Source organism: Coregonus lavaretus, assembly GCF_964263955.1.
Source record: "Coregonus lavaretus genome assembly, contig: HAP1_SCAFFOLD_1457, whole genome shotgun sequence".
NCBI lineage: Eukaryota > Metazoa > Chordata > Actinopteri > Salmoniformes > Salmonidae > Coregonus > Coregonus lavaretus.
In genome coordinates this window covers 42,316-70,181 of record NW_028157725.1, presented here as the reverse complement: position 1 = coordinate 70,181, position 27,866 = coordinate 42,316, and the positions used below count along the sequence as shown (strand labels likewise).

General features: G+C 42.2%; 3 protein-coding genes across 3 annotated transcripts in view; all 3 read right to left on the bottom strand.

Annotated features, from left to right (window-relative positions):
- Positions 1 to 27,866, bottom strand: part of LOC311124989 (tripartite motif-containing protein 16-like) — an 84,745-nt gene that overhangs the window by 18,801 nt on the left and 38,078 nt on the right. The gene's annotated exons all lie outside the window — the stretch shown is intronic.
- LOC311124987 (uncharacterized protein) lies at positions 5,957 to 20,165 on the bottom strand (the record flags this gene model as incomplete). Its single annotated transcript, XM_084199076.1, has 11 exons — positions 5,957 to 6,101; positions 6,708 to 6,779; positions 8,233 to 8,277; positions 8,591 to 8,662; positions 12,844 to 12,899; positions 14,413 to 14,467; positions 14,960 to 15,325; positions 16,993 to 17,064; positions 17,557 to 17,897; positions 19,409 to 19,463; positions 19,955 to 20,165. 11 exons carry the CDS (start codon positions 20,163 to 20,165, stop codon positions 6,040 to 6,042), a joined length of 1,407 nt encoding a protein of 468 aa, XP_084055202.1. The 3' UTR covers positions 5,957 to 6,039.
- On the bottom strand, positions 20,013 to 27,475 carry LOC311124986 (uncharacterized protein; the record flags this gene model as incomplete). Its single annotated transcript, XM_084199075.1, has 7 exons — positions 20,013 to 20,320; positions 21,774 to 21,845; positions 22,650 to 22,705; positions 24,111 to 24,182; positions 24,675 to 25,040; positions 26,575 to 26,646; positions 27,133 to 27,475. The coding sequence occupies 6 exons, from the start codon at positions 27,473 to 27,475 to the stop codon at positions 21,816 to 21,818; spliced, it is 939 nt and encodes a 312-aa protein (XP_084055201.1). The 3' UTR covers positions 20,013 to 20,320; positions 21,774 to 21,815.

Here is a 27,866-nt window from a genome sequence, read left to right as displayed (position 1 = left end):
AGCCTATGTGTGTGAGAGAGAGAGAGCCTATGTGTGTTTGAGAGAGAGAGCCTATGTGTGTGTGAGAGAGAGAGTGAGCCTATGTGTGTGTGTGAGAGAGAGCCTATGTGTGTGAGAGAGAGAGAGAGCCTATGTGTGTGTGAGAGAGAGAGCCTGTGTGTGTGAGAGAGAGAGAGCCTGTGTGTGTGAGAGAGAGAGAAAGCCTATGTGTGTGTGTGAGAGAGAGAGCCTATGTGTGTGTGTGAGAGAGAGCCTATGTGTGTGAGAGAGAGAGAGCCTATGTGTGTGTGAGAGAGAGCCTGTGTGTGAGAGAGAGAGAGCGAGCCTATGTGTGTGTGTGAGAGAGATAGCCTATGTGTGTGTGTGAGAGAGAGCCTATGTGTGTGTGTGAGAGAGAGAGCCTATGTGTGTGTGAGAGAGAGAGAGAGAGAGAGAGAGAGAGAGAGAGAGAGAGAGAGAGAGAGAGAGAGAGAGAGAGAGAGAGAGAGAGAGAGAGAGAGAGAGAGAGAGAGAGAGAGAGCCTATGTGTGTGCGCAAAATTAAAGAGGTCTCTGTAGTGTTCCAGCTGTGTGTCGACTCATGCTATGATAACATTTATGTTAGAGATATATATATATATATATGTTTTGGTTGAGAACAGGGGTTTTAGTTTTTTGTAAGGAAATATGTTAGTTAAGGTCAAACCTTATGAGTCTCTATTTGAGAGAACGTTTTTAAAAACATTGTTAAAAATACATGAGCCCCTCGGGAGGACTTACGGTTAAAACCTTATGAGTCTCTATTTGATAGAACGTTTCCATAATTGTTAAAAACTATGAGCCCCCTGGGAGGACTTCATAATTGTATGGAGATGATTTGTAATGGATAAGAAAATAACGATAAATCTGCAGATTAGAATAAGTGAAGATAAGAAACTTCGAAGTAGGATTTGTGTTTTATGTTTTGTGTTGGTTTGTGCGTTTTGTTCAGTGTTACTGTTTGTTGGAAAAAACGGAGGGACAACTGGTCTGTCTACTGTCTGCTGTTTTGGAGAGAGTTGCTTGCCGGAGCTCCTCTCACCAATAAAATGCAAATGAATTACTTAAAAATCATACAATGTGATTTTCTGGATTTTTGTTTTAGATTCCGTCTCTCACAGTTGAAGTGTACCTATGATAAACATTACAGACCTCTACATGCTTTGTAAGTAGGAAAACCTGCAAAATCGGAGTTGCACATTAGGGTTTTTTTGTGTATGATTTGTTTTGATTAGAGTTGTGTTGGAAATCCAGCACTGACATTATTCTGTAAAATTAAGTTAATTGGGTGCTTATTAAGCAATTGGTTTGTGGGTGCTGTAGTGTTGCTGGATTACAGGTCTTTCTTTTTTGGATTGCTCTGAAGTTGACTAGTTTCCTTTACTTTTCCTGATCAGATGTGGTAAGCTTGCCACTAATCAATAATTTGGTAAAATAAAAAAATAAAAAAAAATAAAAAAAAATATATATATATATTAATAAAATATATATATATATTGATTAATTAATTAATTAATTAATTAATAAAAAAAATAAAAAAAATAGGAGGGAGTGATAAGCTACATAGCTTAAAGTTTTTTGGGTTTACTAATTAATTGGTTTAAAATAATAATAATAATAATAACAATAATAAAATAATTCACAATAAAGGAATATAAAAGAGTGGTTACAATGGGGAAAAAGGACATCAAAACTATGAAAGTAATTACTCCTGTTGATGTAGTACAAAATAGTAATCCTCTAGTTGACCCACAAATTGAAGGACTTTCGAAAGCAAGCTGCTTACCTCTTCGAAAGCAAGTGTTTTGAAGAAAGAAAAAAAATCCTCAGAGTAACAAGCATTTGTTGCCTTTGAAGAAACCTGATGAGACTTATCGTATGGTTCATGATTTGAGAGCAGTGAATGAAGTAGTAAATGCATTTCCAGCAGAAGATTTGGTAGGGATAGATCAGATAATGCAAAGCACTGCAATGCTGTGTTGATCTGCTGTGGAGGTGTTTTTCCCAGCATTGCAACCTCCCTCCTCCCTGACCCAACAGCATAATGCAAGGAGAATGGCATGTTATATAGAAATATTGATTTGGAGAATGGCGTGTTATATATGAACATTCATTTGGAAGACAATTGCCCACCCAAGGTGTTGTCGCCTAGGCCATTGCTCTGATGTTTGAGGCTCATCTAGCTAAGGGATTTCACATGTCTGTGTGTGGCGCAGTGGTCTAAGGCACTGCATCGCAGTGCTAACTGTGTCACTAGAGATCCTGGTTCGAATCCAGGCTCTGTCGCAGCCGGCCGCGACCAGGAGACTCATGGGCGGCGCACAATTGGCCCAGCGTCGTCCAGGGTAGGGGAGGGAATGGCCGGCAGGGATGTAGCTCAGTTGATTGAGCATGGCGTTTGCAACGCCAGGGTTGCGGGTTCGATTCCCACGGGGGAGTATAAAAAAAAATAATGTATTCACTAACTGTAAGTCGCTCTGGATAAGAGCGTCTGCTAAATGACTAAAATGTAAATGGTTTACACAATATGTAAGTTTTATGTCCAGAAGTCTGAAATTAATATATTTCCAGATTATGGTTGGGGGGCATATAAAGAGCAACATATGTGAAGATCAGCAGGCTCTGACGTTTTTTGGGCTAAAATATAGACATCCAGAAAGGTCTCAGGACAAGGCCCAAAATGAAGCCTGGTCTTAAATTTGAGGTGCTTTTGGGTGAGAGCATTAGATCCGGTAAGGATAGAAAAACATTTCAACCACAGGAACGCTCCTAAGGTTCTCCCGATCTGTGCAAGCCTACCCATGACCATGTGGAATTAATCCTTAACAGTGAAAACAGGGTGCATTTATTCAAACAGTTGACCGTGAACTCTTTTCCATAGAAATACATTGCCTGCTGCCCTAACTTCAACTTGATGCCTATGTGGGTTTATATTGCCATATCAAACTGTCTTCTTTGTCAACCCATCAGGCCACTATAAGGATTACCTGTGTTGAGTTTAAGCTTCCTGGAGCAACCGGAAGTGGGAAGATTGACCCTAAACATGGTTTAGATGTATCCACCAGCAGATAGTGAAAACGCTACATTCAACCCTCTGTAAAAAGTTTAGTTTTTCACGGATTGACCTGAAACTCAGGATTCTGTAAGAACTTGTCCCAATGAGGATATGTGTTTAATTACAGCTTCCTGTGACAACCGGAAGTGCCTTACATTGTGGTCATAGGTGCTGTTTCGAAGGGTTAAAAAGGTCACATCCTTCCAAAATGTCACATGTGTGATTAGGCAACCCTCATGAACCCGTACATATTAGAAAACCAGGTTTTTATCCGTTTGTTTTTTTATAAAGCTAGAAAAAAATATATAAAAAAAAATGAAAAATATGAAGAAAATATGCATCACTAACTGTAAGTCGCTCTGGATAAGAGTGTCTGCTAAAAGACTACCAGGTGAACGCATAACTTACCACGTGCCCGTAGCCAAACACGTCTTTAAATGACCAGTGGGGTCGAATCCGGGTGGGGGGGTGTGATAACTGCCTGAATGGAGTTGAAGCTTCACTTAATCTACTTTGAAGCAGAGAAAAAAACGGAATGTTGGAGAAGCTGACTTAATCAACTTTGAAGCAGCAAAAAAAATATGAAAAATTATTTTTTCCAAAATATGAAAATGAAAAAAAAGAAGACATGGGGGCGTGCGGGACGCACTCGCTAAGCGGTCCGGCACATTGGACGCGGGTCGGCGACTCCCCGCTTGCCAGGAGCCCTCCGAAAACGTGGACGGATCCTGCCGAGTAAGAAATGATACTCGGGAGGTGTTTACCCAGCTGCCGAGTATACCAGGTGATGTAGGACAGGTTCACTCACACACACACACTCACACAGACACACCTATTCGAAACAGCACCTATATTTAACCCTTCGAAACAGCACCTATGACCACAATGTAAGGAGTAGAGAATGTCCACTTGGGAGAGATGAGGATTCCTGTGCCACCACCCCACTGACCAGATGCTCTCGGGGTATGCGAGAACACATGGTCAGACGAGGAGAGAGCAGTAGGAGTAGCAGTGTTTTCAGTGGTAATCCATGTTTCCGTCAGCGCAAAGAAGTCGAGGGACTGGAGGGTAGCATAGGCTGAGATGAACTCTGCCTTGTTGGCAGCAGAACGGCAGTTCCAGAGGCTGCCTGAGACCTGGAACTCCACGTGGGAGTTGTTGTATCTGTTATTATTACTATACAACTATTAAGTTGTATCTGTGCTAACCAGACATTTACACAATAACTAAAAGGACCTATTAAGTTGTATCTGTGCCAACAAGACATTTACAGAATAACAAAAAATGGCATCAAACATACATCTTATAACATACCCCGTCTTAAGCAACAAATGCACAATACCAGAAGCATTCCCCAACTCCCTCATGAAATGAAAATGAAGATATGTAGGCTATGCTGTATCAAGTGTGTGAATGCACACTTCTGAGGAGGAAGCTCAGGAGAAATACCCCCTAGTCTGGATAGATGAGCCAGGGCATTTTTTTGTAAATCTCAATCTGGCAACCGTCAATCTGCCAACCGTCAATCTGGCAACCTTCAATCTGGCAACCGGGGGCATATCTGATCCTGTTCATTTCAGCTGAGCTTTCATGCGACCCTCACAGCTTGTATGGAGAGAGAACAGCCATCTAAGAGTACGTTTGACATCAGGGTTCATGTCTCGTGATGTGTCCCAGCAATGGGAGCTGACTTTCTTTCCTAGTCTCTTTTCCTGGTCTCCTTTCTTTGTCTCCTCATCCAATTGGCAAGGATCCCCCAGAACCTATTTCTCAATAACATACGGTACGTACTCAGAATGTCTGTGAGGCAGACAGCCCTGTGGCTGATTTCTATATACACCTACTTTAATAGACTGTGCAATGACTGGATTATTGATCACATCCTGAACTAGAGGGCACTATCCCACAGCATTATCCAGCTGAGAATATGTGTTTGAATATGTATTCATGCTGACATATAGGCATTTGACTTGTATCTCCATTAAGCTGATGTATTGGCATGCACAGAGACAGAGAGAGGCCGAGAGAGAGAGGGAGGGCGAGAGAGAGGGGTAGAGGGGGGGGGGGGGGAGAGATAGATATATATATACATCTCAAGCCATGCATGTTTGGATACTGGACGGGTGCAATCTCCATACAGGGCAGACTGGGAAACAGGCGCAACCAACCATGGATGGGGTGGGGGTGGGGTGTGGGGAACTTGACGACAACTTGCGGACAGTGGGTTTAGAACAACAATGGCAAAAACTGTATACAAAAAAGTATAAATATACCACCAAAAGGGCACTTGTGAGTGGGAGGGCAAAGGTCAGGTGCTCAGGCACAGGTAGACCCCTATCTGTGAATGAGGTTTCATTTCCAGTTTTTAGGACTACAAACTGGCGAGCTCTATGGCCACAACCATCTGTGACAATCTAAAGAGAGAAAGAATGCTTTGAGTACAAAACTGTGGATACATTAGAGACCATTAGAGACCATTTTCTCTGGCACGCTCAATTCTCTTAGCATATCTATCAAGTCTAATGCGACAAAATAATTGTGGAGAATCTAAGGCTGGTGACAATTTTTTTTTGAAAGTCTTGGCAAAACTAGAGGTTAGGAATCTGGGCTAATATCCACACAGTTTCTCTCTAGCAAAACACAGAACACAGAATTGGTCTTGACCTGACCCTTAAAAACAATGTGCACACACAAACATTTGATGCTAAAATTATTTTTATTATTTTATAATGCTTGAAGAATTTTTATATAGAAATGGATATAGAAAACAAAGGAAAGAATGAGAATGAATTTCAGAAAATATTTGTAAAATTGCAGAGGTCACTTGTTAGCAAGGAAAACGTCAGGAACTGAAAAAATACAAAAAGGTATCATTGTTAGAATCATGTAATACTGTGTGTCAAACAAACTTCAGTCATCAGCTTTAACATTCTCTGAGTTGTAACATTCTCCTCTCTTACCTATGCATTATGCCTTCGTTTTTCTGCACACAAGGGTTTTCAAGAATGTAGCCAAGCGATTTTTCCCAGCTGCAAATATAGAGACATCAGAGAGAGAGAGAGAGAGAGAGAGAGAGAGAGAGAGAGAGAGAGAGAGAGAGAGAGAGAGAGAGAGAGAGAGAGAGAGAGAGAGAGATGTTGATTCAACGTCATCACATAAAAACAAAATTGGGTGGAAAGAAGGGTGATTCAACCAGAAAACTCCACTGATATCAGACAGCTAAATGCATCGTTAGATTCTTTTTTGCCCTTCCGCATCACTTTCTACACAGAAGACATCCGCTAAACATAGAATCAAGCTGTTTATCTGTGTCTCTGTGACTGACGATAACTTCGGCAGGAAGTTGACTACAAATACAAAGTTGCCAATATCTTTGCAATGCAACAAGCGAAGGATAAAAATATGCTTCAACTGAAAACCGAGATGACTGCATTAGAAAATAAATCCAGTAGGCTGTATAGGCCTATATTTCAATCATATTGAAATCAATTTCATGTTCAGTCAATTTACTTCTATTTGTAGGCTACACTGTCTGTAATTTTTGACATCTTCGGCCATTATAAAAACGATACATCGTTAAAACACAAGTAAGCTTAAGTTCCATCGCTATCAGGAAACCGGGCCCTGGTCTTTACCTTTGCACTTTGCTGGCTGGTCCTTCTGAGGGTTCAGAGTCTTTGACTCAGTTGCAGTAACCATGGAGACATCTGACAAGACAAAGGAAAATGGGGGATGTTAATACCATCAGAGAGAGAGAGAGAGAGAGAGAGAGAGAGAGAGAGAGAGAGAGAGAGACAGAGACAGAGACAGAGACAGAGACAGAGAGAGAGAGAGAGAGAGAGAGAGAGAGAGAGAGAGAGAGAGAGAGAGAGAGAGAGAGAGAGAGAGAGAGAGAGAGAGAGAGATTGGAAATAAACATCATCGCTGTTATTTAGAGCCTAGTGTGTCTCAGTTGGTATGGCATGGCGCTTGCAGACAAAAACTAAAACAAAAAAATGACGTCAGCTTTATGCGACATCTTTTTGAGTGCGGACCATCACACTTTATTGCTTATTTGAATTTAAGGGTTTTAAGCACCAACCTAACTTTAGGGAGAGTGCGATGGTGCTCTTTGCTTTTAAACCACAGAGAATGAAATGTTTTGTGTTTGAGTCCCTTGTCACTTTGCCTGGTCCTACCTTTACATTGTGGTTGTCTGGTCTGTTTGCCTGTCAATTCCGGATTCTCTACCCTGTCCAGGTGTTCCTGTAAGGCCTTCTCATTCCTCAGCCTGCGCTGCTCTTCTTTAGACAGCACCTCCTCCTCCTTTCTCTTTCCCTCTATCTCTTTGGCCTGGTCTTTATCTCTCCTATCCTTCTGACAAGGCCACATTCTCTCCTCTTCTGCCATCCTCTCAAATTTGTCCATAAGGAGCTCTGCCTCTGTCTTTGGCGCTGTTACTTTGTCATTCCCATCTTTCTTTTGGACACTCTCACTTTTATTAGTCACTTTGACCTGCAGAACCTGGGAGACCTTGGCCACGCCTTGACTGCTCGTGGAAAACACAGAGAAATCTGAGAGAGAAAGAGAGAGAGAGAGAGAGAGAGAGAGAGAGAGAGAGAGAGAGAGAGAGAGAGAGAGAGAGAGAGAGAGAGAGAGAGAGAGAGAGAGAGAGAGAGAGAGAGAGAGAGAGAGAGAGAGAGAGAGAGAGAGAGAGAGAGAGAGAGAGAGAGAGAGAGAGAGAGAGAGAGAGAGATTGGAAATAAACATCATCGCTGTTATTTAGAGCCTAGTGTGTCTCAGTTGGTATGGCATGGCGCTTGCAACACCAGGGTTGTGGGTTCGATTCCCACTGTACACAGACGTCAGTTCAACATCTAGTTTTGATTTACATTTGACTGAGTTGTCAACTAACGTGAATTCAACGTGAAATCAACTAAATGTGAACCATGTCATTGGATTTAGGTTAAAAGTTCGGTGAAAAAAAATACAAACATTACTGAAATTCCTTTACATTGATGACGTTTTGCAAATCCAAGCAGTTTTCCATGTTGATTCAACGTCATCACATAAAAACAAATTTGGGTGGAAAGAAGGGTGATTCAACCAGTTTGTGCCCAGTGGGTAGTGGGTCTTAAATGACACAGCAATTCATAATGCTGCACCCCTCCTATTTCTTACCTTTGCACTGCTGCGTCTGAGCATCAGCTGAAAAGATGGATAAATCTGCGGAGAGAGGTGGGAAAGAGGAGAGATAGATAAACATACTGAAGGAATTCATGCTCACTTCACATTCTGAACTTTAAGCATTGAGCTCTTCTTCTCCTTATCCACTAGTGGTCTTTCTTCTTAGTCTCTCTCTTCTTAGTCTCTCTCTCTCTTCTTAGTCTCTCTCTCTCTCTCACTTTCTCTCTCTCTTTCTCTCTCTCGTCCTTTTTTGTCTCCCTCTCTCTATATCTCTCGCCCTTTTTATCTTTGCACTGTGTCATCAAATACTTTGTGAAAAGTCTGTCCCTCTCTATCCCCCTTCATGTTTTACCTTTGCATTTTGCTGACTGTTGATCTTGCGGGTCCTTGCTCTTTAGCCCTGATGCAGTGAAAATAGAGTAATCTAAGGACAGAAAATGAATATATATGAATGGAGATTTGATAGGACAATAACACACAGCAGTAAAAGTAGAGTTAAGTCCTATAGGCTGTTTCAATGCACCAGAGGAGTAGTCACACATAACTCAGTACCTTAGCACAACATTAGAACAGCGCCGGAGAAGATGGCTGCCGTTTTACAGCCCTCTAACCAATTGTACTATTATGTGTGTTTTTCCGCGTTATTTGTAATTTATTTTGTACATAATGTTTCTGCCATCGTCTCTTATAACCAAAGAGAGCTTCTGGATATCAGGACAGCGATTACTCACCTCGCATTGGACAAAAACAATTTATTCAACGAGGCGTTCGCGAAGGATATCCTACAGACACCCGACAAGGCCCAGATCCCCGTCATTCGCGTGAGGAAGAGACGGAGATATCGCGGACGCAGATCCGGGTGCCTTGTAAGGATCCGACGGCGAACGAGTAAACTGCCTCTCCCATCAATCCTATTAGCCAACGTTCAATTTTTGAGAATAAAATTGACGATTTAAGATTACGGTTATCCTACCAACGGGACATTAAAAACTGTAATATCTTATGTTTCACGGAGTTGTGGCTGAACGACAACAATGATAACATTCAGCTAGCAGGCTACACGCTACATCGACAGGACAGAACGGCAGACTCTGGTAAGACAAGGGGTGGCGGTCTCTGTATATTTGTAAACAACAGCTGGTGCACAAAATCAAATACTAAGGAAGTCTCGAGGTTTTGCTCGCCTGAGGTAGAGTATCTTATGATAAGCTGTAGACCACACTATTTACCAAGAGAGTTTTCATCTATATTTTTCATAGCTGTCTATTTACCACCACAAACCAATGCTGGCATTAAGATTGCACTGAATGAGTTGTACAAGGCCATTAATCAACAGGAAAACGCTCATCCAGATGCAGCGCTCCTAGTAGCCGGGGACTTTAATGCAGGGAAACTTAAATCCGTTCTACCTCATTTCTACCAGCATGTTAAATGTGCAACCAGAGGGAAAAAAAACTCTAGACCACCTTTACTCCACACACAGTGACGCATACAAAGCTCTCCCTCGCCCTCCATTTGGCAAATCTGACCATAACTCTATCCTCCTGATTCCTGCTTATAAGCAAAAACTGAAGCAGGAAGCACCAGTGATTCGGTTAATAAAAAAGTGGTCAGATGACGCAGATGCTAAGCTACAGGACTGTTTTGCTAGCTCAGACTGGAACATGTTCCGGGATTCTTCAGACAGCATTGAGGAGTACACCACATCAGTCACTGGCTTCATCAATAAGTGCATCGATGATGTCGTCCCCACAGTGACCGTACGTACATACCCCAACCAGAAGCCATGGATTACAGGAAACATCCGCACTGAGCTAAAGGGTAGAGCTGCCGCTTTCAAGGAACGGGACTCTAACCCGGACGCTTATAAGAAACCCCGCTATGACCTCCGACGAACCATCAAACAGGCAAAGAGTCAATACAGGTCTAAGATTGAATCATACTACACTGGCTCTGACGCTCGTCGGATGTGGCAGGGCTTGAAAACTATTACAGACTACAAAGGGAAGCACAGCCGCGAGCTGCCCAGTGACACAAGCCTACCAGACGAGCTAAACCACTTCTATGCTCGCTTCGAGGCAAGCAACACTGAAGCATGCATGAGAGCACCAGCTGTTCCGGACGACTATGTGATCACGCTCTCCGTAGCCGATGTGTGTAAGACTTTTAAGCAGGTCAACATTCACAAGGCCGCAGGGCCAGACGGATTACCAGGACGTGTACTCCGAGCATGTGCTGACCAACTGGCAAGTGTCTTCACTGACATTTTCAACATGTCCCTGACTGAGTCTGTAATACCAACATGTTTCAAGCAGACCACCATAGTCCCCGTGCCCAAGAACTCTAAGATAACCTGCCTAAATGACTACCGACCCGTAGCACTGACGTCTGTAGCCATGAAGTGCTTTGAAAGACTGGTCATGGCTCACATCAACAGCATAATCCCAGAAACCCTAGACCCACTCCAATTTGCATACCGCCCCAACAGATCCACAGATGATGCAATCTCTATCGCACTCCACACTGCCCTTTCCCACCTGGACAAGAGGAACACCTACGTGAGAATGCTATTCATTGACTACAGCTCAGCATTCAACACCATAGTGCCCTCTAAGCTCATCACTAAGCTAAGGATCCTGGGACTAAACACCTCCCTCTGCAACTGGATCCTGGACTTCCTGACGGGCAGCCCCCAGGTGGTAAGGGTAGGTAACAACACATCTGCCACACTGATCCTCAACACGGGGGCCCCTCAGGGGTGCATGCTCAGTCCACTCCTGTACTCTCTGTTCACCCATGACTGCATGGCCAGGCACGACTCCAACACCATCATTAAGTTTGCAGACGACACAACAGTGGTAGGCCTGATCACCGACAACGATGAGACAGCCTATAGGGAGGAGGTCAGAGATCTGGCCGTGTGGTGCCAGGACAACAACCTCTCCCTCAACGTGACCAAGACAAAAGAGGATGATTGTGGACTACAGGAAAAAAAAGAGGACTGAGCACGCCCCCATTCTCATCGACCGGGCTGTAGTGGAACAGGTTGAGAGCTTCAAGTTCCTTGGTGTCCACATCACCAACGAACTATCATGGTCCAAACACACCAAGACAGTCGTGAAGAGGGCACGACAAAGCCTATTCCCCCTCAGGAGACTAAAAAGATTTGGCATGGGTCCTCAGATCCTCAAAAAAATATACAGCTGCACCATCGAGAGCATCCTGACTGGTTGCATCACCGCCTGGTATGGCAACTGCTTGGCCTCTGACCGCAAGGCACTACAGAGGGTAGTGCGTACGGCCCAGTACATCACTGGGGCAAAGCTCCCTGCCATCCAGGACCTCTATACCAGGCGGTGTCAGAGGAAGGCCCTCAAAATTGTCAAAGACTCCAGCCACCCTAGTCATAGACTGTTCTCTCTGCTACCGCACGGCAAGCGGTACCGGAGTGCCAAGTCTAGGTCCAAAAGACTTCTCAACAGCTTCTACCCCCAAGCCATAAGACTCCTGAACAGCTAATCATGGCTACCCGGACTATTTGCACTGCCCCCCCACCCCATCCTTTTTACGCTGCTGCTACTCTGTTAAGTATTTATGCATAGTCACTTTAACTCTACCCACATGTACATATTACCTCAACTACCTCAACTAGCCGGTGCCCCCGCACATTGACTCTGCAACGGTACCCCCCTGTATATATAGCCTCCCTACTGTCACTTTATTTTACTGTATATATAGCCTCCCTACTGTCACTTTATTTTACTTCTGCTCTTTTTTTCTCAACACTCTTTTTGTTGTTGTTTTATTCTTACTTTTTTTGTTTAAAATAAATGCACTGTTGGTTAAGGGCTGTAAGTAAGCATTTCACTGTAATGTCTGCACCTGTTGTATTCGGCGCATGTGACCAATAAAATTTGATTTGATTTGATTTGATAGTGAGATACAATGCTGTTACTTAAATGTAATACAGTTTTATTAGCCTCCCCATGGGGATAAAGATGGCATCGTCTGAGTACAACGTGATGCTAAACCACCCTGAAGGATGCAAAGCAGAAACATCTGTGTACGCTATCCCTCATGCAGTGAATAAGACAAAAACAAAAACAAAAAAAATGACGTCAGCTTTATGCGACATCTTTTTGAGTGCGGACCATCACACTTTATTGCTTATTTGAATTTAAGGGTTTTACGCACCAACCTAACTTTAGGGAGAGCGCGAGGGTGCTCTTTTCTTTTAAACCACAGAGAATGAAATGTTTTGTGTTTGAGTCCCTTGTCACTTTGCCTGGTCCTACCTTTACATTGTGGTTGTCTGGTCTGTTTGCCTGTCAATTCCGGATTCTCTACCCTGTCCAGGTGTTCCTGTAAGGCCTTCTCATTCCTCAGCCTGCGCTGCTCTTCTTTAGACAGCACCTCCTCCTCCTTTCTCTTTCCCTCTATCTCTTTGGCCTGGTCTTTATCTCTCCTATCCTTCTGACAAGGCCCCCTTCTCCCCTCTTCTGCCATCCTCTCAAATTTGTCCATAATGAGCTCTGCATCTGTCTTTGGCGCTGTTACTTTGTCATTCCCATCTTTCTTTTGGACACTCTCACTTTTATTACTCACTTTGACCTGGGGGACCTTGGCCACGCCTTGACTGCTCGTGGAAAACACAGATAAATCTGAGAGAGAGAGAGAGAGAGAGAGAGAGAGAGAGAGAGAGAGAGAGAGAGAGAGAGAGAGAGAGAGAGAGAGAGAGAGAGAGAGAGAGAGAGAGAGAGAGAGAGAGAGAGAGAGAAGCTTTGACTATATACAGACTCAGTGAGCATAGCCTTGCTATTGAGAGAGGCCGCCGTAGGCACTGCCCACAAAATGAGGTGGAATCCCTCAGATTACACAGACCCACAAAGAATTTTGAACTATTTGCCCATCGTTACAACACTGTATATAGACGTAATATGACATTTGAAATGTCTTTATTCTTTTGGAACTTCTGAGTGTAATGTTTACAGTTAATATTTATTGTTTATTTCTCTTTTGTTTACTACCTACTTCACTTGCTTTGACAATGTTAACATACATTTCCCATGCCAATAAAGCCCTTAAATTGAAATTAAATTGAGAGAGAGAGAGAGAGAGAGAGAGAGAGAGAGAGAGAGAGAGACCACATTTACACCCTCCACACTCTAATTGACAAACAAGTCAACCAAAACAAAGGCAAAATCTACTCGTGTTTTGTAGACTTCAAGAAAGCATTTGATTCAATTTTGCACTAATGTATTTTATTACAAACGAATAGTAAGTGGTATTGGAGGGAAAACATATGATGTTATTAAATCAATGTACACTAAAAACAACTTAAAATCGGCAACAAGCCGAGACTTCTTCTCTCAGGGTCGTGGAGTGAAACAGGGCTGCCCAATAAGTGCAACAATATTTAACCTCTATGAATTGGCAAAAACATTAGAAGAATCGGCAGCACCTGGTCTCACCCTACACAACACTGAAATCAAGTGTCTGCTGTACGCAGATGACCTGGTGCAACTGTCTCCCACTTAGGAGGGGTTACAGCAGCATCTAGATCATCTGCACAGGTTCTGTCAGACCTGGGCTCTGACCGTTAATCTAAAAAAAAAACGAATATAATGATATTCCAAAAAAAGGTCAGGAAATCAGGATGACAAATATAAATTCTATTTGGACACAGTTCTATTAGAACACACCACAAATTACACGTATCTAGGACTAAATATCAGCAACACAGGTAGCTTTCACATGGCTGTGAATGAGCTGAGAGACAAAGCAAGAAGAGCCATTAAAAGGAATAATAAAATCTAAATTCCAATTAGAATCTGGCTCAATCAGTTATAGAACCAAGTGCTCTATATGGCAGCGAAGTATGGGGTCCGCTCTCTAATAATGAATTTCTCTCTGTCTCTCTCTCTCTGTCTCGCTCTTTCTCTCTCTCTCTCTCTCTTTCTCTGTCTCTGTCTCTCTCTCTCTCTCTCTGTCTCTGTCTCTCTCTGTCTCTCTGTCTCTCTCTCTGTCTCTCTCTCTTTCTCTCCCTCGTCCTTTTTTGTCTCCCTCTCTCTATATCTCTCGTCCTTTTTATCTTTGCACTGTGTCATCAAATACTTTGTGAAAAGTCTGTCCCTCTCTATCCCCCTTCATGTTTTACCTTTGCATTTTGCTGACTGTTGATCATGCGGGTCCTTGCTCTTTAGCCCTGATGCAGTGAAAATAGAGTAATCTAAGGACAGAAAAGGAATATATATGAATGGAGATTTGATAGGACAATAACACACAGCAGTAAAAGTAGAGTGAAGTCCTATAGGCTGTTTCAATGCACCAGAGGAGTAGTCACACATAACTCAGTACCTTAGTGAGATACACTGCTGTTACTTAAATGTAATACAGTTTTATTAGCCTCCCCATGGGGATTAAGATGGCATCGTCTGAGTACAACGTGATGCTAAACCACCCTGAAGGATGCAAAGCAGAAACATCTGTGTACGCTATCCCTCATGCAGTGAAAAAGACAAAAACTAAAACAAAAAAAATGACGTCAGCTTTATGCGACATCTTTTTGAGTGCGGACCATCACACTTTATTGCTTATTTGAATTTAAGGGTTTTACGCACCAACCTAACTTTAGGGAGAGCACGATGGTGCTCTTTGCTTTTAAACCACAGAGAATGAAATGTTTTGTGTTTGAGTCCATTGTCACTTTGCCTGGTCCTACCTTTACATTGTGGTTGTCTGGTCTGTTTGCCTGTCAATTCCGGATTCTTTACCCTGTCCAGGTGTTCCTGTAAGGCCTTCTCATTCCTCAGCCTGCGCTGCTCTTCTTTAGACAGCACCTCCTCCTCCTTTCTCTTTCCCTCTATCTCTTTGGCCTGGTCTTTATCTCTCCTATCCTTCTGACAAGGCCAAATTCTCTCCTCTTCTGCCATCCTCTCAAATTTGTCCATAAGGAGCTCTGCCTCTGTCTTTGGCGCTGTTACTTTGTCATTCCCATCTTTCTTTTGGACACTCTCACTTTTATTACTCACTTTGACCTGGGGGACCTTGGCCACGCCTTGACTGCTCGTGGAAAACACAGAGAAATCTGAGAGAGAGAGAGAGAGAGAGAGAGAGAGAGAGAGAGAAGCTTTGACTATATACAGACTCAGTGAGCATAGCCTTGCTATTGAGAGAGGCCGCCGTAGGCACTGCCCAAAAAATGAGGTGGAATCCCTCAGATTACACAGACCCACAAAGAATGTTGAACTATTTGCCCATCGTTACAACACTGTATATAGACGTAATATGACATTTGAAATGTCTTTATTCTTTTGGAACTTCTGAGTGTAATGTTTACTGTTAATATTTATTGTTTATTTTTCTTTTGTTTACTACCTACTTCACTTGCTTTGACAATGTTAACATACGTTTCCCATGCCAATAAAGCCCTTAAATTGAAATTGAATTGAGAGAGAGAGAGAGAGAGAGAGACCACATTTACACCCTCCACACTCTAATTGACAAACAAGTCAACCAAAACAAAGGCAAAATCTACTCGTGGTTTGTAGACTTCAAGAAATCATTTGATTCAATTTTGCACTAAGGTATTTTATTACAAACGAATAGTAAGTGGTATTGGAGGGAAAACATATGATGTTATTAAATCAATGTACACTAAAAACAACTTAAAATCGGCAACAAGCCGAGACTTCTTCTCTCAGGGACGTGGAGTGAAACAGGGCTGCAAAATAAGTGCAACACTATTTAACCTCTATGAATTGGCAAAAACATTAGAAGAATCGGCAGCACCTGGTCTCACCCTACACAACACTGAAATCAAGTGTCTGCTGTACGCAGATGACCTGGTGCAACTGTCTCCCACTTAGGAGGGGTTACAGCAGCATCTAGATCATCTGCACAGGTTCTGTCAGACCTGGGCTCTGACCGTTAATCTAAAAAAAAACGAATATAATGATATTCCAAAAAAAGGTCAGGAAATCAGGATGACAAATATACATTCTATTTGGACACAGTTCTATTAGAACACACCACAAATTACACGTATCTAGCACTAAATATCAGCAACACAGGTAGCTTTCACATGGCTGTGAATGAGCTGAGAGACAAAGCAAGAAGAGCCATTAAAAGGAATATTAAAATCGAAATTCCAATTAGAATCTGGCTCAATCAGTTATAGAACCAAGTGCTCTATATGGCAGCGAAGTATGGGGTCCGCTCTGTAATAATGAATTTCTCTCTGTCTCTCTCTCTCTGTCTCGCTCTCTGTTTCTCTCTCTGTCTCTCTCTCTGTTTCTCTCTGTCTCTGTCTCTGTCTCTCTCTCTCTGTGTCTCTCTCTCTGTCTCTCTTTCTCTCTCTCTCTCTCTCTCTCTCTCTCTCTGTCTCTCTCTCTGTTTCTCTCTCTGTCTCTCTCTCTGTTTCTCTCTGTCTCTGTCTCTGTCTCTCTCTCTCTGTGTCTCTCTCTCTGTCTCTCTTTCTCTCTCTCTCTCTCTCTCTCTCTCTCTGTCTCTCTCTCTGTTTCTCTCTCTGTCTCTCTCTCTGTTTCTCTCTGTCTCTGTCTCTGTCTCTCTCTCTCTGTCTCTCTCTCTCTGTCTCTCTGTCTCTCTCTGTCTCTCTCTCTGTCTCTCTCTCTTTCTCTCCCTCGTCCTTTTTTGTCTCCCTCTCTCTATATCTCTCGTCCTTTTTATCTTTGCACTGTGTCATCAAATACTTTGTGAAAAGTCTGTCCCTCTCTATCCCCCTTCATGTTTTACCTTTGCATTTTGCTGACTGTTGATCATGCGGGTCCTTGCTCTTTAGCCCTGATGCAGTGAAAATAGAGTAATCTAAGGACAGAAAAGGAATATATATGAATGGAGATTTGATAGGACAATAACAAACAGCAGTAAAAGTAGAGTGAAGTCCTATAGGCTGTTTCAATGCACCAGAGGAGTAGTCACACATAACTCAGTACCTTAGTGAGATACACTGCTGTTACTTAAATGTAATACAGTTTTATTAGCCTCCCCATGGGGATTAAGATGGCATCGTCTGAGTACAACGTGATGCTAAACCACCCTGAAGGATGCAAAGCAGAAACATCTGTGTACGCTATCCCTCATGCAGTGAAAAAGACAAAAACTAAAACAAAAAAAATGACGTCAGCTTTATGCGACATCTTTTTGAGTGCGGACCATCACACTTTATTGCTTATTTGAATTTAAGGGTTTTACGCACCAACCTAACTTTAGGGAGAGCACGATGGTGCTCTTTGCTTTTAAACCACAGAGAATGAAATGTTTTGTGTTTGAGTCCCTTGTCACTTTGCCTGGTCCTACCTTTACATTGTGGTTGTCTGGTCTGTTTGCCTGTCAATTCCGGATTCTTTACCCTGTCCAGGTGTTCCTGTAAGGCCTTCTCATTCCTCAGCCTGCGCTGCTCTTCTTTAGACAGCACCTCCTCCTCCTTTCTCTTTCCCTCTATCTCTTTGGCCTGGTCTTTATCTCTCCTATCCTTCTGACAAGGCCAAATTCTCTCCTCTTCTGCCATCCTCTCAAATTTGTCCATAAGGAGCTCTGCCTCTGTCTTTGGCGCTGTTACTTTGTCATTCCCATCTTTCTTTTGGACACTCTCACTTTTATTACTCACTTTGACCTGTGGGACCTTGGCCACGCCTTGACTGCTCGTGGACAACACAGAGAAATCTGAGAGAGAGAGAGAGAGAGAGAGAGAGAGAGAGAGAGAGAGAGAGAGAGAAGCTTTGACTATATACAGACTCAGTGAGCATAGCCTTGCTATTGAGAGAGGCCGCCGTAGGCACTGCCCAAAAAATGAGGTGGAATCCCTCAGATTACACAGACCAACAAAGAATGTTGAACTCTTTGCCCATCGTTACAACACTGTATATAGACGTAATATGACATTTGAAATGTCTTTATTCTTTTGGAACTTCTGAGTGTAATGTTTACTGTTAATGTTTATTGTTTATTTCTCTTTTGTTTACTACCTACTTCACTTGCTTTGACAATGTTAACATACGTTTCACATGCCAATAAAGCCCTTAAATTGAAATTGAATTGAGAGAGAGAGAGAGAGAGAGAGAGAGAGAGAGAGAGAGAGACCACATTTACACCCTCAACACTCTAATTGACAAACAAGTCAACCAAAACAAAGGCAAAATCTACTCGTGTTTTGTAGACTTCAAGAAAGCATTTGATTCAATTTTGCACTAAGGTATTTTATTACAAACGAATAGTAAGTGGTATTGGAGGGAAAACATATGATGTTATTAAATCAATGTACACTAAAAACAACTTAAAATTGGCAACAAGCCGAGACTTCTTCTCTCAGGGACGTGGAGTGAAACAGGGCTGCCCAATAAGTGCAACACTATATAACCTCTATGAAATGGCAAAAACATTAGAAGAATCGGCAGCACCTGGTCTCACCCTACACAACACTGAAATCAAGTGTCTGCTGTATGCAGATGACCTGATGCAACTGTCTCCCACTTAGGAGGGGTTACAGCAGCATCTAGATCATCTGCACAGGTTCTGTCAGACCTGGGCTCTGACCGTTAATCTAAAAAAAAATGAATATAATGATATTCCAAAAAAAGGTCAGGAAATCAGGATGACAAATATAAATTCTATTTGGACACAGTTCTATTAGAACACACCAAAAATTACACGTATCTAGGACTAAATATCAGCAACACAGGTAGCTTTCACATGGCTGTGAATGAGCTGAGAGACAAAGCAAGAAGAGCCATTAAAAGGAATATTAAAATCGAAATTCCAATTAGAATCTGGCTCAATCAGTTATAGAACCAAGTGCTCTATATGGCAGCGAAGTATGGGGTCCGCTCTCTAATAATGAATTTCTCTCTGTCTCTCTCTCTCTGTCTCGCTCTTTCTCTCTCTCTCTCTCTCTTTCTCTGTCTCTCTCTCTGTTTCTCTCTCTGTCTCTCTCTCTGTTTATCTCTGTCTCTGTCTCTGTCTCTGTCTCTGTCTCTCTGTCTCTCTCTGTCTCTCTCTCTGTCTCTCTCTATGTCTCTCTCTCTTGTCCTTTTTTGTCTCCCTCTCTCTAGATCTCTCGTCCTTTTTATCTTTGCACTGTGTCAACAAATACTTTGTGAAAAGTCTGTCCCTCTCTATCCCCCTTCATGTTTTACCTTTGCATTTTGCTGACTGTTGATCATGCGGGTCCTTGCTCTTTAGCCCTGATGCAGTGAAAATAGAGTAATCTAAGGACAGAAAAGGAATATATATGAATGGAGATTTGATAGGACAATAACACACAGCAGTAAAAGTAGAGTGAAGTCCTATAGGCTGTTTCAATGCACCAGAGGAGTAGTCACACATAACTCAGTACCTTAGTGAGATACACTGCTGTTACTTAAATGTAATACAGTTTTATTAGCCTCCCCATGGGGATTAAGATGGCATCGTCTGAGTACAACGTGATGCTAAACCACCCTGAAGGATGCAAAGCAGAAACATCTGTGTACGCTATCCCTCATGCAGTGAAAAAGACAAAAAAAAAAAAAAAAAAATGACGTCAGCTTTATGCGACATCTTTTTGAGTGCGGACCATCACACTTTATTGCTTATTTGAATTTAAGGGTTTTACGCACCAACCTAACTTTAGGGAGAGCACGATGGTGCTCTTTGCTTTTAAACCACAGAGAATGAAATGTTTTGTGTTTGAGTCCATTGTCACTTTGCCTGGTCCTACCTTTACATTGTGGTTGTCTGGTCTGTTTGCCTGTCAATTCAGGATTCTTTACCCTGTCCAGGTGTTCCTGTAAGGCCTTCTCATTCCTCAGCCTGCGCTGCTCTTCTTTAGACAGCACCTCCTCCTCCTTTCTCTTTCCCTCTATCTCTTTGGCCTGGTCTTTATCTCTCCTATCCTTCTGACAAGGCCAAATTCTCTCCTCTTCTGCCATCCTCTCAAATTTGTCCATAAGGAGCTCTGCCTCTGTCTTTGGCGCTGTTACTTTGTCATTCCCATCTTTCTTTTGGACACTCTCACTTTTATTACTCACTTTGACCTGGGGGACCTTGGCCACGCCTTGACTGCTCGTGGAAAACACAGAGAAATCTGAGAGAGAGAGAGAGAGAGAGAGAGAGAGAGAGAGAGAGAGAGAGATAGAAAGAGAGAGAGAGAGAGAGAGAAGCTTTGACTATATACAGACTCAGTGAGCATAGCCTTGCTATTGAGAGAGGCCGCCGTAGGCACTGCCCAAAAAATGAGGTGGAATCCCTCAGATTACACAGACCCACAAAGAATGTTGAACTCTTTGCCCATCGTTACAACACTGTATATAGACGTAATATGACATTTGAAATGTCTTTATTCTTTTGGAACTTCTGAGTGTAATGTTTACTGTTAATATTTATTGTTTATTTTTCTTTTGTTTACTACCTACTTCACTTGCTTTGACAATGTTAACATACGTTTCGCATGCCAATAAAGCCCTTAAATTGAAAGTGAATTGAGAGAGAGAGAGAGAGAGAGAGAGAGAGAGAGACCACATTTACACCCTCCACACTCTAATTGACAAACAAGTCAACCAAAACAAAGGCAAAATCTACTCGTGGTTTGTAGACTTCAAGAAAGCATTTGATTCAATTTTGCACTAAGGTATTTTATTACAAACGAATAGTAAGTGGTATTGGAGGGAAAACATATGATGTTATTAAATCAATGTACACTAAAAACAACTTAAAATCGGCAACAAGCCGAGACTTCTTCTCTCAGGGACGTGGAGTGAAACAGGGCTGCCCAATAAGTGCAACACTATTTAACCTCTATGAATTGGCAAAAACATTAGAAGAATCGGCAGCACCTGGTCTCACCATACACAACACTGAAATCAAGTGTCTGCTGTACGCAGATGACCTGGTGCAACTGTCTCCCACTTAGGAGGGGTTACAGCAGCATCTAGATCATCTGCACAGGTTCTGTCAGACCTGGGCTCTGACCGTTAATCTAAAAAAAAACGAATATAATGATATTCCAAAAAAAGGTCAGGAAATCAGGATGACAAATATAAATTCTATTTGGACACAGTTCTATTAGAACACACCACAAATTACACGTATCTAGGACTAAATATCAGCAACACAGGTAGCTTTCACATGGCTGTGAATGAGCTGAGAGACAAAGCAAGAAGAGCCATTAAAAGGAATATTAAAATCTAAATTCCAATTAGAATCTGGCTCAATCAGTTATAGAACCAAGTGCTCTATATGGCAGCGAAGTATGGGGTCCGCTCTCTAATAATGAATTTCTCTCTGTCTCTCTCTCTCTGTCTCGCTCTTTCTCTCTCTCTCTCTCCCTTTCTCTGTCTCTGTCTCTCTCTCTCTCTCTCTGTCTCTGTCTCTCTCTGTCTCTCTGTCTCTCTCTGTCTCTCTCTCTGTCTCTCTCTCTTTCTCTCCCTCGTCCTTTTTTGTCTCCCTCTCTCTATATCTCTCGTCCTTTTTATCTTTGCACTGTGTCATCAAATACTTTGTGAAAAGTCTGTCCCTCTCTATCCCCCTTCATGTTTTACCTTTGCATTTTGCTGACTGTTGATCATGCGGGTCCTTGCTCTTTAGCCCTGATGCAGTGAAAATAGAGTAATCTAAGGACAGAAAAGGAATATATATGAATGGAGATTTGATAGGACAATAACACACAGCAGTAAAAGTAGAGTTAAGTCCTATAGGCTGTTTCAATGCACCAGAGGAGTAGTCACACATAACTCAGTACCTTAGTGAGATACACTGCTGTTACTTAAATGTAATACAGTTTTATTAGCCTCCCCATGGGGATTAAGATGGCATCGTCTGAGTACAACGTGATGCTAAACCACCCTGAAGGATGCAAAGCAGAAACATCTGTGTACGCTATCCCTCATGCAGTGAAAAAGACAAAAACTAAAACAAAAAAAATGACGTCAGCTTTATGCGACATCTTTTTTTGAGTGCGGACCATCACACTTTATTGCTTATTTGAATTTAAGGGTTTTACGCACCAACCTAACTTTAGGGAGAGCACGATGGTGCTCTTTGCTTTTAAACCACAGAGAATGAAATGTTTTGTGTTTGAGTCCATTGTCACTTTGCCTGGTCCTACCTTTACATTGTGGTTGTCTGGTCTGTTTGCCTGTCAATTCCGGATTCTTTACCCTGTCCAGGTGTTCCTGTAAGGCCTTCTCATTCCTCAGCCTGCGCTGCTCTTCTTTAGACAGCACCTCCTCCTCCTTTCTCTTTCCCTCTATCTCTTTGGCCTGGTCTTTATCTCTCCTATCCTTCTGACAAGGCCAAATTCTCTCCTCTTCTGCCATCCTCTCAAATTTGTCCATAATGAGCTCTGCCTCTGTCTTTGGCGCTGTTACTTTGTCATTCCCATCTTTCTTTTGGACACTCTCACTTTTATTACTCACTTTGACCTGGGGGACCTTGGCCACGCCTTGACTGCTCGTGGAAAACACAGAGAAATCTGAGAGAGAGAGAGAGAGAGAGAGAGAGAGAGAAGCTTTGACTATATACAGACTCAGTGAGCATAGCCTTGCTATTGAGAGAGGCCGCCGTAGGCACTGCCCAAAAAATGAGGTGGAATCCCTCAGATTACACAGACCCACAAAGAATGTTGAACTCTTTGCCCATCGTTACAACACTGTATATAGACGTAATATGACATTTGAAATGTCTTTATTCTTTTGGAACTTCTGAGTGTAATGTTTACTGTTAATATTTATTGTTTATTTTTCTTTTGTTTACTACCTACTTCACTTGCTTTGACAATGTTAACATACGTTTCGCATGCCAATAAAGCCCTTAAATTGAAAGTGAATTGAGAGAGAGAGAGAGAGAGAGAGAGACCACATTTACACCCTCCACACTCTAATTGACAAACAAGTCAACCAAAACAAAGGCAAAATCTACTCGTGGTTTGTAGACTTCAAGAAAGCATTTGATTCAATTTTGCACTAAGGTATTTTATTACAAACGAATAGTAAGTGGTATTGGAGGGAAAACATATGATGTTATTAAATCAATGTACACTAAAAACAACTTAAAATCGGCAACAAGCCGAGACTTCTTCTCTTAGGGACGTGGAGTGAAACAGGGCTGCCCAATAAGTGCAACACTATTTAACCTCTATGAATTGGCAAAAACATTAGAAGAATCGGCAGCACCTGGTCTCACCCTACACAACACTGAAATCAAGTGTCTGCTGTACGCAGATGACCTGGTGCAACTGTCTCCCACTTAGGAGGGGTTACAGCAGCATCTAGATCATCTGCACAGGTTCTGTCAGACCTGGGCTCTGACCGTTAATCTAAAAAAAACCGAATATAATGATATTCCAAAAAAAGGTCAGGAAATCAGGATGACAAATATAAATTCTATTTGGACACAGTTCTATTAGAACACACCACAAATTACACGTATCTAGGACTAAATATCAGCAACACAGGTAGCTTTCACATGGCTGTGAATGAGCTGAGAGACAAAGCAAGAAGAGCCATTAAAAGGAATATTAAAATCTAAATTCCAATTAGAATCTGGCTCAATCAGTTATAGAACCAAGTGCTCTATATGGCAGCGAAGTATGGGGTCCGCTCTCTAATAATGAATTTCTCTCTGTCTCTCTCTCTCTGTCTCGCTCTTTCTCTCTCTCTCTCTCTCTTTCTCTGTCTCTGTCTCTCTCTCTCTCTCTCTGTCTCTGTCTCTCTCTGTCTCTCTGTCTCTCTCTGTCTCTCTCTCTGTCTCTCTCTCTTTCTCTCCCTCGTCCTTTTTTGTCTCCCTCTCTCTATATCTCTCGTCCTTTTTATCTTTGCACTGTGTCATCAAATACTTTGTGAAAAGTCTGTCCCTCTCTATCCCCCTTCATGTTTTACCTTTGCATTTTGCTGACTGTTGATCATGCGGGTCCTTGCTCTTTAGCCCTGATGCAGTGAAAATAGAGTAATCTAAGGACAGAAAAGGAATATATATGAATGGAGATTTGATAGGACAATAACACACAGCAGTAAAAGTAGAGTTAAGTCCTATAGGCTGTTTCAATGCACCAGAGGAGTAGTCACACATAACTCAGTACCTTAGTGAGATACACTGCTGTTACTTAAATGTAATACAGTTTTATTAGCCTCCCCATGGGGATTAAGATGGCATCGTCTGAGTACAACGTGATGCTAAACCACCCTGAAGGATGCAAAGCAGAAACATCTGTGTACGCTATCCCTCATGCAGTGAAAAAGACAAAAACTAAAACAAAACAAATGACGTCAGCTTTATGCGACATCTTTTTGAGTGCGGACCATCACACTTTATTGCTTATTTGAATTTAAGGGTTTTACGCACCAACCTAACTTTAGGGAGAGCACGATGGTGCTCTTTGCTTTTAAACCACAGAGAATGAAATGTTTTGTGTTTGAGTCCATTGTCACTTTGCCTGGTCCTACCTTTACATTGTGGTTGTCTGGTCTGTTTGCCTGTCAATTCCGGATTCTTTACCCTGTCCAGGTGTTCCTGTAAGGCCTTCTCATTCCTCAGCCTGCGCTGCTCTTCTTTAGACAGCACCTCCTCCTCCTTTCTCTTTCCCTCTATCTCTTTGGCCTGGTCTTTATCTCTCCTATCCTTCTGACAAGGCCAAATTCTCTCCTCTTCTGCCATCCTCTCAAATTTGTCCATAAGGAGCTCTGCCTCTGTCTTTGGCGCTGTTACTTTGTCATTCCCATCTTTCTTTTGGACACTCTCACTTTTATTACTCACTTTGACCTGGGGGACCTTGGCCACGCCTTGACTGCTCGTGGAAAACACAGAGAAATCTGAGAGAGAGAGAGAGAGAGAGAGATGAGAGAGAGAGAGAGAGAGAGAGAGAGAAGCTTTGACTATATACAGACGCAGTGAGCATAGCCTTGCTATTGAGAGAGGCCGCCGTAGGCACTGCCCAAAAAATGAGGTGGAATCCCTCAGATTACACAGACCCACAAAGAATGTTGAACTCTTTGCCCATCGTTACAACACTGTATATAGACGTAATATGACATTTGAAATGTCTTTATTCTTTTGGAACTTCTGAGTGTAATGTTTACTGTTAATATTTATTGTTTATTTCTCTTTTGTTTACTACCTACTTCACTTGCTTTGACAATGTTAACATACGTTTCGCATGCCAATAAAGCCCTTAAATTGAAATTGAATTGAGAGAGAGAGAGAGAGAGACCACATTTACACCCTCCACACTCTAATTGACAAACAAGTCAACCAAAACAAAGGCAAAATCTACTCGTGTTTTGTAGACTTCAAGAAAGCATTTGATTCAATTTTGCACTAAGGTATTTTATTACAAACGAATAGTAAGTGGTATTGGAGGGAAAACATATGATGCTATTAAATCAATGTACACTAAAAACAACTTAAAATCGGCAACAAGCCGAGACTTCTTCTCTCAGGGACGTGGAGTGAAACAGGGCTGCCCAATAAGTGCAACACTATATAACCTCTATGAATTGGCAAAAACATTAGAAGAATCGGCAGCACCTGGTCTCACGCTACACAACACTGAAATCAAGTGTCTGCTGTATGCAGATGACCTGATGGAACTGTCTCCCACTTAGGAGGGGTTACAGCAGCATCTAGATCATCTGCACAGGTTCTGTCAGACCTGGGCTCTGACCGTTAATCTAAAAAAAAACGAATATAATGATATTCCAAAAAAAGGTCAGGAAATCAGGATGACAAATATACATTCTATTTGGACACAGTTCTATTAGAACACACCAAAAATTACACGTATCTAGGACTAAATATCAGCAACACAGGTAGCTTTCACATGGCTGTGAATGAGCTGAGAGACAAAGCAAGAAGAGCCATTAAAAGGAATATTAAAATCGAAATTCCAATTAAAATCTGGCTCAATCAGTTATAGAACCAAGTGCTCTATATGGCAGCGAAGTATGGGGTCCGCTCTCTAATAATGAATTTCTCTCTGTCTCTCTCTCTCTGTCTCGCTCTTTCTCTATCTCTCTGTCTCTCTCTCTCTCTCTCTCTCTCTCTCTCTCTCTCTATGTCTCTCTCTGTTTCTCTCTCTCTCTCTCTCTTTCTCTGTCTCTCTGTTTCTCTCTCTGTCTCTCTCTCTGTTTCTCTCTGTCTCTCTCTCTCTCTCTCTCTCTCTCTCTGTCTCTGTCTCTCTCTCTGTCTCTCTCTCTCTCTCTCTCTCTTTCTCTCTGTCTCTCTCTCTTTCTCTCTCGTCCTTTTTTGTCTCCCTCTCTCTAGATCTCTCGTCCTTTTTATCTTTGCACTGTGTCATCAAATACTTTGTGAAAAGTCTGTCCCTCTCTATCCCCCTTCATGTTTTACCTTTGCATTTTGCTGACTGTTGATCATGCGGGTCCTTGCTCTTTAGCCCTGATGCAGTGAAAATAGAGTAATCTAAGGACAGAAAAGGAATATATATGAATGGAGATTTGATAGGACAATATCACACAGCAGTAAAAGTAGAGTTAAGTCCTATAGGCTGTTTCAATGCACCAGAGGAGTAGTCACACATAACTCAGTACCTTAGTGAGATACACTGCTGTTACTTAAATGTAATACAGTTTTATTAGCCTCCCCATGGGGATTAAGATGGCATCGTCTGAGTACAACGTGATGCTAAACCACCCTGAAGGATGCAAAGCAGAAACATCTGTGTACGCTATCCCTCATGCAGTGACAAAAAAAAAAAAAAAAAAAATGACGTCAGCTTTATGCGACATCTTTTTGAGTGCGGACCATCACACTTTATTGCTTATTTGAATTTAAGGGTTTTACGCACCAACCTAACTTTAGGGAGAGCACGATGGTGCTCTTTGCTTTTAAACCACAGAGAATGAAATGTTTTGTGTTTGAGTCCATTGTCACTTTGCCTGGTCCTACCTTTACATTGTGGTTGTCTGGTCTGTTTGCCTGTCAATTCCGGATTCTCTACCCTGTCCAGGTGTTCCTGTAAGGCCTTCTCATTCCTCAGCCTGCGCTGCTCTTCTTTAGACAGCACCTCCTCCTCCTTTCTCTTTCCCTCTATCTCTTTGGCCTGGTCTTTATCTCTCCTATCCTTCTGACAAGGCCCCCTTCTCCCCTCTTCTGTCATCCTCTCAAATTTGTCCATAATGAGCTCTGCCTCTGTCTTTGGCGCTGTTACTTTGTCATTCCCATCTTTCTTTTGGACACTCTCACTTTTATTACTCACTTTGACCTGCAGAACCTGGGGGATCTTGGCCATGCCTTGACTGCTCGTGTAAAACACAGAGAATTCTGAGAGAGAGAGAGAGAGAGAGAGAGAGAGAGAGAGAGAGAGAGAGAGAGAGAGAGAGAGAGAGAGAGAGAGAGAGAGAGAGAGAGAGAGAGAGAGAGAGATGTTGATTCAACGTCATCACATAAAAACAAAATTGGGTGGAAAGAAGGGTGATTCAACCAGAAAACTCCACTGATATCAGACAGCTAAATGCGTCGTTAGATTCTTTTTTGCCCTTCCGCGTCACTTTCTACACAGAAGACATCCGCTAAACATAGAATCAAGCTGTTTATCTGTCTCTCTGTGACTGACGATAACTTCGGCAGGAAGTTGACTACAAATACAAAGTTGCCAATATCTTTGCAATTCAACAAGCAAA